General features: G+C 40.7%; 3 protein-coding genes across 4 annotated transcripts in view; all 3 read left to right on the forward strand.

The window, feature by feature from the left end:
• The window catches only part of LOC110865743 (serine carboxypeptidase-like 18), a 24,328-nt gene extending 20,062 nt beyond the window's left edge, over window positions 1-4,266 (forward strand). Inside the window, exons 4-9 of one of the 2 annotated variants that reach the window (XM_022115063.2) lie at window positions 553-675; window positions 1,148-1,250; window positions 1,342-1,379; window positions 3,299-3,400; window positions 3,806-3,892; window positions 3,976-4,266. In XM_022115063.2, the coding sequence (XP_021970755.1) occupies window positions 553-675; window positions 1,148-1,250; window positions 1,342-1,379; window positions 3,299-3,400; window positions 3,806-3,892; window positions 3,976-4,176 (654 nt within the window). In that variant the 3' untranslated portion in view covers window positions 4,177-4,266. Of the gene's footprint in view, window positions 1-552; window positions 676-1,147; window positions 1,251-1,341; window positions 1,380-3,298; window positions 3,401-3,805; window positions 3,893-3,959 lie in introns of both variants that reach the window. The other variant, XM_035974838.1, reaches the window with a different exon arrangement.
• A 3,925-nt stretch (window positions 4,267-8,191) lies between these two features.
• On the forward strand, window positions 8,192-9,243 carry LOC118479924. The gene is made up of 4 exons (XM_035974839.1): window positions 8,192-8,354; window positions 8,424-8,585; window positions 8,661-9,041; window positions 9,115-9,243. Exons 1-3 carry the CDS (start codon window positions 8,297-8,299, stop codon window positions 8,951-8,953), a joined length of 513 nt encoding a protein of 170 aa, XP_035830732.1. The 5' UTR covers window positions 8,192-8,296; the 3' UTR covers window positions 8,954-9,041; window positions 9,115-9,243.
• A 715-nt stretch (window positions 9,244-9,958) lies between these two features.
• LOC118479582 lies at window positions 9,959-10,841 on the forward strand. The gene is made up of 3 exons (XM_035974184.1): window positions 9,959-10,295; window positions 10,379-10,537; window positions 10,740-10,841. Exons 1-3 carry the CDS (start codon window positions 9,975-9,977, stop codon window positions 10,839-10,841), a joined length of 582 nt encoding a protein of 193 aa, XP_035830077.1. The 5' UTR covers window positions 9,959-9,974.
• Window positions 10,842-11,111: the final 270 nt, after the last annotated feature.

Consider the following 11,111-nt stretch of genomic DNA (forward strand, 5'->3'; position numbering starts at 1 on the left):
TTGAGCTTTGATTTACCCTTCAATTGATCATTTAATATTTAGCTAGGGTTTGGCTCCTTTGGGGAGCTCCTGAACGATCCAGAACACACACATGAATGTGTGTTTGTGTGTGTTATATTTACTTTTAATATTTTAACTTTCGTTTTAACCCACTTTAGCCCCTCGTGTTTGTTAATTAAACATAATTGGCACAAACTTTCGTTATTTAGTAGTTTTGACTACCCATTTAACTAGGTTAATAGGCTAGTTACTTATTTCATGATATGTCCTATAGGAACATAGGACAATATAAACATTCAGGTTTTGGGGTGTTACATTATATGATAGTATTTTGAATTTCAGTCTAGATTTTACGAGTTAACAAGCCGTAAATTTAAATGTTTTTACAATTGTTTTTTTAATTGGTTTATCAGTTCCACTACAAGATGGGTCCTAAATACTAGTTATTATATGTTTGACACATCTTGGCAATTCAAATATACTTTAATGGTTTATTGTTATTTTATGGATGGCTAAGTCACTTTAACGGTTTATTGTTATGTTATTATATAGATGGCTAATTTCTTATCCGTGGATATACCTGCTGGTACCGGCTTTTCCTATTTAGAAACCAAAGAAGGGTGGATTAGCAGTGATAATATTCTAGCCGTTCAAGCTGTGGACTTTATTAAAAAGGTTAAAGTAAAATTATAAATTTGGGAAACAAATATGAAAATAAGGCAAATTATATTTAAATAATCCTAACTTTCACAATTTGGTCGATAATAATCCTAACTCAGTTATTAGCCGACAATAATCCGATCTGGTCCTCTTTTGGCCGATAATAGTATGCGTTAAATATAGCTTAACGGAGTTAAGTTTTTTTCCGAATTACAAAATGATGTTTTAGGGCTTTTGATTAGAACGAGAATACGAGTTGATTGATGTAAATTTTACCTTGAAAGTGGACTATTTCGGATTATTATCGGCCAATAACTGAGTTAGGATTATTATCGGCCAAATTGAGAAAGTTGAGATTATTTAAATCCAATCTGCTTAAAAATAATTATAATAATAAACGAGTCAACATGACTGATTTAGCTAATGTTTTCACGGGTTCATGTCAATTTTATATTTGTTGACATTTACATATTTATCTGATGAATAGTTTGTGAGTGACCATCCCAAGTTTTTGAGGAATCCAATATACATAGCAGGAACGTCTTACATGGGCATTATCGTCCCCAAAATCACTTTAGAATTATATGAAGGTAAATGATTTTTCTTTTCTCTTTTCTTCGTTAATTTGATTGATGGTGAATTTATTTGTAATATTCCAAACATTTTCATACTAATTTGTAGGTAACGAGCGTGGGGATCAACCAACATTAAACATTCAAGTGAGTATTTTCCAAACCATAAATAATCTTTCCTAGCTATTTTACATAGAACTTGTACATGTTTAGACCAATCATCTGTAAATATTTGAGATTAACTCAACTATAAAAGTTTAACATATGTCCATCAACAAGATAGCTTAATGTAAAGAAAATCCTTTAATTATTACAATACTAGTTTATAGCCCCGTGTGTTACACATGTTGAATGATAAGATTGGTTGTATTTGAAGAACAGAATAATTACAAAATTTGAATTATTCTTGATATTGCACATGTTAAATATAAATTTTGATATAAAAACATACTACCCTAACATGAACTATTCATACCAAGTTAAGGAGAATATAACATTACTCGTTATAAATGACGCATATAAACAAATACTTTATATTTATTTGTTAGTATAGTAATAATGATTAGATATAAAAATGCCACTTAGGCTATAGCCTAGTGGTCAAGAGAACTTATCTCTTTGAGGAGACTAACGCTCTGTTCCCGAGTTAACTTAACGAGGGATAAGAAAAGAAAGCAAAAGTAAGAAAGGAAAGGATGAGAAAGGAAAAAAAAAGATGAATTTCCCACCGCTTCCTCCCAAATCGGAAGGAAAGAAAAATTAAAGAATTTAGCCTAGTTTTCCTGTCATTTCCTTTCTTTTCCTTCCTTAAATGAAACTCGGGAACACGACATGTTTTATTTTCCTTTCTTTTCCTTCCTTAAATGAAACTCTGGAACACAAAATATTTTTACTTTCTTTCTGTTTCCTTTCCTTTCCTTCTATTAGTAAACTCTGGAACACAGTGTAAGTTTCAATCCTCGGGAGGTGTAAGTATTTAAGGGGAAAAATTAAAATTAGCCGTTAAAAAAAGCATATAAGCAAATACTTTATATTTATTTGTTACTTTAGTAATAATAATTAGATATACATAATATATATATATATATACATATAATGTTATGATACGTAAAGAATGTGAAATAAATTCTTAAATCTCATCCTTATCTTGGGGAATGAGACGAAGTAGAAAAAACTTGATGAACACATAAAAGTTTCTTTAAAATTTTGGGATGATAATGAAAAAGCTCTTAAATCTTAATTGAGATGGAGTTGGTGGCGATGGAGATAGATTGTGGTGGGCATATCTAATTATAATAAAAGATTTCAGTTAATGTGATATGATATTCTCTATTTCAATTCATTAATAATATTATTATCTATTAATTAAATTTTGTTTGAGTTAATAGATTTAATGGATAAATTCATCCATTTAGTTGAAATAATCACTTCACTTCACTATTTTTAATATATAAACTCAAATCCGAGTGTTATTATTTTACATATTTTTTGTGGTGTTGATATGAAATATTAATGCATATAATTAAAAAAAATAACATTTTTAATAACGTAACACCATGTTTCTTAGATAATAACAATTATTTTTTTTTTCAAAGGTAAACATATCATTAAATTATATTTATACTTGATTTATGCAAAACAGATAAAGTAAATCAAACCGTATGCTTATTCATTTTAAGAAATAATAAAATCATAGATAATTTATATATTATTTAATCATAAATTAGAAATAGATATTAATAAATTAATAATATCATTAATGAATTGAAGGAGAGAATGTCATGTGCTATTATTTAAAGTCTTTTATTAGAATTACATACTTATATTTATTTGTTATTATATGGTTAGAAATATTAGATTATTAGATATTTATTAATTAATATTTATTAGAAAATTGATGAAGAAAATACTATGTGGCATTAGATGAACTCATTTATCATAATTAGATGACATGTGACATAAGAAAAACTCTTTTATTATAATTAGATATAATGGCATTTATATAACTTTTATTGTAGAAAACGTGAGAACATAAATATTATGTTTGTTCTTAACGTTGGATGTAGGGTTACATGCTCACGAGCCCTTTCACCAATAAGTTCATGGATTTCAATTCAAGACTTGAATATGCTCACCGTGTGGCACTCGTATCAGACAATATTTATCAGGTGATCTTAATATTTTGGTAATAAAAAGGCCAAATTTAGATCGGTTGTTGTTACACATACACCATCAGACATCACATATATGTCATGCATGTCGTATGATAGGGTAAAAAGTGGTCAAAACAGGTTGCATGATACAATGAAAGATGGTCATATCGGTCGTATAAGGGCCAATCATATGGCTCACATGATGTTCTGATTAACAAAGTAATGACTGATATGACCACTGAAAGCCCATACATTTTGTATGACTTTTCTTCTACATGTCATACGACCCGTCAGGCCTGTATGACTCATACTCTACTCATATGTGGCGGGTGGGTTGATAGTATACTTCTGAGATGGTGTATCTTTAACATCATTCCTTATATCACTGAGTCTTATATATGTTATATGACAATTTTGCAGTCGGCCGTAAACAATTGCCATGGTAATTATGTATACATTAGTTTCGCCAACTCGGCATGTTTAAAAAGTCTACAAAGTTACGAAGAGGTGAGAATTATGATTTATGTACACAATTGTGAAAACATATGAACTTTGTGAAAATATTATCATCTAGAAATTTCAACTTGCAGTGCACACGCCGTATTAATTTGGAAAACATTTTGGAACCATTTTGCGATGATTGTGAAGTAATATCTTCTCTCTCCCACACATACTTTCTTCATTTGAATTTAGGTAGATGGCACATGTACATGGTTGTTGCTAATAAGGCGTGTTTTGCATTGCTTATTATAAGAAGTAAATACTTCTTACTGGGTTTTTTAAATTACTGAGAATGTTTATGTATCCACGCTTCATATTAGATAATTTGTAGATTAAATAACAAGTTTTAAATAATCCAGTTGAAATTTGGTTATCAAAAGGCATAAGCACTATTAGAGTATATTGATACATTGCAGTTATTAGAGTATTCACAATGGATCCTCTATATTTGTGTGAGTGTAACCTATATATTTGTAAGAGTGGTTGTAAATTGTCGTGAGTGGAGAAGAGAGAAAAATGAAAAAAATTTACTGTTCATCAGTAAATTTGGAGGAGATACTGTTCACCTCTATAACTTTTTTAATATTTTTTGAAAGTGATTGTGAGCAGACGAAAGAGAGAAAATGAAATGGCAAAAGTATAAAAAATATTATTTTATTGAAAATAATATAGAAAATATAGTGATTTTAGTATAATTATGTTAGTTAATTAAGCTGTGACCTAGGGTTTGCGTGACTTTATCTGTCACCTACCTTTAAGAGTCATTCTCTATATAGAGAGATGTATGTGTACTTCACAAAGTAATGAAACCAATACCATTTGATACTTTTTCATAAGCAACTTTAATAAACAATCCCAAATAACCTCTTAACTCTTATGAAATCTTTTTGTTTCTTTTTTTTTTCTCTTCCATTTTCCGTGTTTGCAAATCTAGTAATGAAGCTGAAGCATTCATTTTGATCATTTTAGAATGATATTAGCAAGTTCTCAAATATATGGGCTAACATCTGATGAAACAATGGTTAACTGGGCAGGGTTAACACACTGGTCTCGTCAAGAAGGGTTAATCCCTTCCTCTCGAGGATCGCTGGCTGGATCACCGGTGGTTGATCTCCTGCACAAGGAAACAAGCCGTGACTCGTAACAAGGAGGATGGGGTGGGGGGTGCTCCTTGTTACCACTCTCCGGCGTGAGAATCAGTAGTTTGCTTGGGAAGCAAAGTAAGATAGTAGTAGTAGTGAGAGAGTTGTGAAGAGATACCTCAAACCTGGTTTGGGGTTGGTATTTATAGCCGAGGAGTGAAGGAGGATGATGATGGATGGACTGACGACGTGCTGCACCTTTGCAGGTGTGTCAGGCTTGTCGGTTGTGGAGGTTACGGCACGTCAGTACATTGCTTACGTAGCTCTGACAGGTAACTGCCATTGGTGCCACTTGCACTGTGGTGTCAGTCCCACTTGTTTGAGTGCATAGGATGCGGTGCAAGTCGCATCGCCACGTGCGGTAACATCTGAAGTTACCGCGTCTCCTACTTGTGACCAAGGAATACGCGAGATGCGGTGCTAGCCGCATCGTCGCCTTGCCTGCATCCCTTGTCGTGACGAAAATGCCCGTATGGTGCGGTGTCAGCCGCACCGTTACGTTCATCTTCTTCTATGCCTAAGGTAAGGCTTTCTTGTATTGATAGAAGTGTTCACTGGATGCGGTGCGACGCCGCATCGCTGTGAATACTTCCGTTTTCATACACCAGATGTGATGCTATGTCGCATCACTCTACCGTTCTCATGTTCCATGTAAGTCCTCCTTCGTTACTAGATAGATTGGATTCAACCCTTGTGCCGACGCGTTCCCGCATGGGCACAAGTAGGTTGTTAGCTAGTGGGGGTTTTGATAAGGGTAATGGTCACTCGCGGTCAATGCTGACGCGAGATCTGGGACCATACCCCTTCAAGTCCCCCCAGTCTAGTGTTGCTGCCACATACAAGTTGTATGTGGGAGGAGTACTGGACTATGGGGTTTGGAAGGTAGTTTGCAGTCTGGAGAAGATCCTAGACCATGTGTGGTCTTTTCTGTATGTAAATCAAGCTGGAGGTCTGGAAGGGTTATCTGACGCCTCTTCCGTATCGGTGAAGGAATCTCGTCTGATGCGAAATTCTCAGCCGATTTATGTCACCAGGTGGCTTGCCACCTGTTGTTGTGCCGAAGGTCTCTTGGAGACTTTGTTAGTAATGCTGCACAAACTTCGAACCAACCTCTGAGATGGTGGTTTGAAGGTATGCAGAGGTTTCCCATCCTTTAAAGGTGGTCTTTTCTTCATACCAATTGTTGAATTGGTGCATGAAGAAGAAAAGAAACTTTTGGACCAATCTTTGAGACTGGGATCAAAAGTAGTTGATGCTTGTAAGTGCTTTGCTCAAGCTCTATGTTCAGCATCTAGTCATGAGACGACGATCCCTTTTTTGTTGGGTTTTCGTGTTCGTCGTCATAGCTCTCTAGTAACCGCACGTTCTTTGCGGTTACCTCGTTGCGTCATTGTTGGCCATGTTTGGTCAAACAATGTATATTTGTACTATGGGTAAATAAACATGGTCATAGGCAAGGGTATGCCTACCATTGTTTATTCTATCCGGCCCATAGGCGGGCAAACAAAGTCATAAGCAGACTTGTTACCGCTGTTTGGACGCTTGCTGTTCGACAAAGGCTCGTTTAGAGCGCCTATCTGCGTTCGTTTTGTAGCCGCTTACCTTCTCGCTCCAATACCGAGTTTGCCTTGAAGTAGCATTGCTCGGTGATGTGGAGTGAGCTTGGCTCTTCCGTAGCAACCACTCTGCGGAAGCTATGGTTATGTCCGTAGCTCCTCGTGAGTGTCTGTGGTTTTGCATTACCACATTCGCTTGAAGCGGGTGTGTTGCTCGGATGTAGCTCTTGAAGGTTCAGGGGACAGGGTTGCTGATGTGCGTTCGCGTGCATTCCCTTCCTTCCTTTTGTTAAAGAAGGTGTTCATGTACCCTCTGCGGTTGTGAACCGGACAGGAGGGATTTGAAGCTTGAAGAGAATGAAGGCAATGCGGTTCCCCTGTGTCTGAGATGCGGTTCAGTCCAACGGACAACGCTGGTTCTGAGCATCTGACACACCTGAACGGGCTCGTGTGTGTCATGTCCGCATATTCCACGTGTGCTCGTGGGTAGTGCGGATAGGTATTATACCCCCTTATAGTGTAGAGATATATATTTTTACCTATTTTTAGGGGTATGTTAAAAAACGACATGCGGTATGGGTTATGGTGCGGTATACCAGAGAAACCGCATGCCGCTTATAATTGGATAATGTAGTCGCTTTTTGTTGCATACGTGGCTGATCTCACGTGTGAGTTGGTGGAAGTTGGTGAGATCTTCCTGGCATGTGCTGAAATGAAAGGACGTTTGCACTGCCCGAGGCATTAAATGCACTGTAGCGAAGAGTGTAAACGTCTCTTTTGTCAGGCGCGTGAGCGGCCACGCGCGCGTGATAACCTTCAGCGAAAACGGCGCTTGACACGTGGTGTCATATGATTCGCTCTTTTTGAACGTGATGATTTGTTTTCTCCCTCCGCATTAATTGCCGTTTAAGAGAGAACTTGCTATCTGTCTTCTCCGACGATTTTTTCTGAAATTCCGGTGAGGTTTCTAGTTTTTCTGTTCACCATCTTCTGTTTCTTTGATATTCTTGATGGCTGAACCATCTAGTCCACACAATGTGGAGGGTGAAAACCCTGAACAGCCGGTAGTGGCTGAAGAAGAAGAGGATGATGACGTTGACGTTCCCGGTGGTGGGTTACCGGCGTTGAAGTGGTCAAAGGGTGGTTTTACACTCCTGAAGGCCACTGTGCAGATGGCCGACGAATGGGATGCCACCTACCCACAAGAGGGGGACACCGGTGCCGATGCTCCGGCCGGTTATATAACCTTGTGGGCTGATTTTTTCAACGACGGCAACCTTAGGTTGCCGGTGACGGTGTTTGTTGCGGAGGTATTGGAGTATTATCATCTCCATATCTCCCAACTTAGTCCCTTTGGAATGTTCCGAATTAGGAACTTTGAATATACATTCCGTGCCCATGGCTTGCCCGTTACAGTGGAAAATTTCCGGCGGTTCTACCAGTTGACGGTGAACACCGGTTTTTTCTCGTTTACTCAACGGCATGGGAGCTTGAAGTTGATGACGCCTCCTAAGGGTGTGACAGGCTGGAAGAAGAGGTTCTTCTATGTGAAAGCCTGTGCGGTCTACGCCAGCATGTCTTTCAGGAATGTCAACGTTGGAGTTTCCGATGAAGATATTCCTGTTGCTACCGCAAAGACCGTGGACTGGTTCTCTAGGCTGCGGCCTATTGAACTTAAGAAGTTGGATAATAATCAACTGTGGGTATTGCGGATGATGCTCACGAGGCCAGATAGGAAGGCAAGGCCCGTTTTGCGGGAAAAGGGTGGTGGTAAGCTCTTTACACTTTGTTATTTTCCTTACTTCCTAAGCCTTGTAGTAACCTGCATGCATGTATCAGCGGATGCGGTTGGCTTGTGGAGAATGTTTGAGCCCGATTTCGAGGGCCGGGGTGAACTTATTGCAGTTGAGCTGAAGAAAGGCTTCAACCTTGAAATTCTTAGCAACTTCCGCGTACCGTCGCGTGCGGTGCTGGATGCCCCGGTGCCGGGAGACGCAAGAGGTATGTCGTACGTGGCATTAGTTTTTTTTTTTCAGTTTATCTTTTTGACTGGTTTTGTTGATTGTGTCAATCCAGGTATCCTTGCGGATTTGGGTAAGTTTGAGAAACGCATCCCCAAAAAGACTGTGGAGAAGAAACTGGTGAAGAAAACCGTGCGGGGTCGTGGCAAGGGGAGTTCTGAAGGCTCAGTTGCCCCTTCTTTAGTTGCTGAAGCCGCAGGTACCTATCGATCTTGTTATCGGGGATATACCGATTACGTGGTAGTATCTGACACCCTTGAGGGTTTGGGTGTTATAGGTAGTGCTGCGGCTGCGGGTGGAACTGCTGTGGTTCCCCCCGTTGTTGGTGAGAAAAGAGGACCAGAGTAGAAGGCTGCTGGTGGTGGTGAACCGAAGCGTCGGAGACTGCAGACCAAGAGAGTTGCTCCGGCGCAAAAGAAACCTGCAGTTGCTGCTGGTAAGTATATCCTTTTTACTTGTTTTGTATGTACAATAGGTGGGAATAATCATTGATGCTCTTTGTGTTGCAGAATCCCGAGATGCAGGGTATTCTTTCTTTGACTTCCCTTCGTCTCCTCTGCATACCGCTGCTGCGGGTGCGGGGGTAACGAAGGAGACTGTCGTGCCCAAGGAGCCTACGGCCTCTTTTGTTGGGCCGGCTCGCGATCCCCCTTTGGAGAAAACGGTGGAAACGACTGCTGACCGGATATTCGACACTGTGGATTCCTCGGACAATCTGATCTCTCCTAATGAGGGTGATGGATTGGACTTGAGGTTTTCAGATACTGGTAAGCAGAAGTCTGATGCTGAGTTGTGGCAGCAGGATGCTGAGCCGCCGAAGTCTCCTGCTGGTGAGAAGGGTAGCGGCTCGTCTGCTGGTGGTGCGGGTTATGATGGGCCTCCAATTCAGCCTGGGGAGTCTGAATTGGAGTATTACTACCGCACTTACACGCAGGGTCGCAGTACCGTGTATCACCGACCCCCCTGGACTGTTATGCAGGGGGATGATATTTCTAATGACCCTTCTGCCTGCAAAGAGATTTTGGGTGGTCTGGGCACCCCTTTTGAAGTGGAACGTGCCCGTGCTGCACCTCGGGAGCTGCGCATAAAACAGCTTTCAACAATGTTGATCGGATCTTCCATTGTGGCGAATGCCATTTTGGAAGATTACAAGGTGTTGGGCCGCCGCGAGGAAGAGGCTGCTCGCATGCGGGCTGAAGCGGAGAAGTTGGTCCAGGCTGCCCGTGCAGGTGCGGAGCAGCTTGAGAAAGACAAGGCTGCTTTTGAGAAGCAGAAGCAGACTTCTGAATGGGCTGCCACTGCCCAGCTGAAACAGGTGCGTACCCTTGCTAAGCTTCTTGCTGATGAGCGCAAGAGTTGGAATGAAAAAATGTCCAGTGAGCGCAAGAAGTGGAATGAATCTTGGGCTAAGCAGAATGACATTCTGTTTCATGCTCGGCAGGAGTTAACGAACGCCAAGGCAGCGAACGTTGCCTTGGGTAAAGAGAAAGCTGCAGCGGAGGCCATTGCTGTGAAAGCGCAGCAGGCGAAGGCCGAGGCCCTGAAGGCGCTTGAGGAGGCCAAGGAAGCCGGGGCGCGTGCTACAAAGGCCTTTGAAGAGGCCGCGGAGAAGGAGAGCCGTTCTTCTAAGGCTCTTGAAGAGGCGCATGCGGAGCGCATGCGTTTGGATAAGGTTATTGCCAGCCTTCAGGTATGTTTCGTTACCTCTGTTGTATATCTCCTTCATTGTTTCGAACTTGCTTAACGAGTGAAGTGTTTGCTGTTTTTTGATAGGCTGAGTTTCAGGCCCGGGAGGTCGCGGTTACAGACCTTACTGCCCGCGTGTCTGTTGCGGAGAAGCAGGCTGACGCCGCTGTTGAGGCCAAGGATGCCTTGGTGTCCTCTTTTAACCAGCTGGAGGCTGACCGTGAGTGGATGCGGGCTCACGGTATCGCGCGTGTAAGTATCCCTTGCCTTTACATTTGCTTGGATTAGTATCCAAGACTTATGATCCTTTTATTGCAGATTGTTGAGGCTATCATGAATGCCCCTGAGACCGCCTCTGGTTTGGACCTGGTTAAGGAACGTGCGCGCGATGCTGGCTTTAAAGCTGGTTATAACCGCTGCATTGGGCATATCAATGTATTATCCGCAGGCGGTTATACTACTAAGCGATCCGGGTTCCATGGTGTGGACACCGAATCGCTTCTTAAGGCGGCCGAAGACTCCTTTTATAATACGTCCCTTGCCTGTGTAGAGGAACTGGACGATTGTTTGGAGGCTGCGGACTATGTTGACCGCTTGCGGATGCTTTATCCGGATGCGGAAGAGGAAGAACCCGCTGGTGGTGCCGGAGGAGATGCGGGAACCAGCGGTACAAAATAGGGTTTAGGGTGGCTAGTGTGCCTCCTTTTTGTGTTCCTCTTGTATAGAATAGGAACTTTATGTAAATTCATTAAGCATCACATGGGTGCTTAAATTTTTTGAATATAAAGTTTTTTGTTCAGTTTGTACAAGTGTTTTAAAT

The sequence above is a fragment of the Helianthus annuus genome, chromosome 6, assembly GCF_002127325.2.
Source record: "Helianthus annuus cultivar XRQ/B chromosome 6, HanXRQr2.0-SUNRISE, whole genome shotgun sequence".
Classification (NCBI taxonomy): Eukaryota; Viridiplantae; Streptophyta; class Magnoliopsida; order Asterales; family Asteraceae; genus Helianthus; species Helianthus annuus.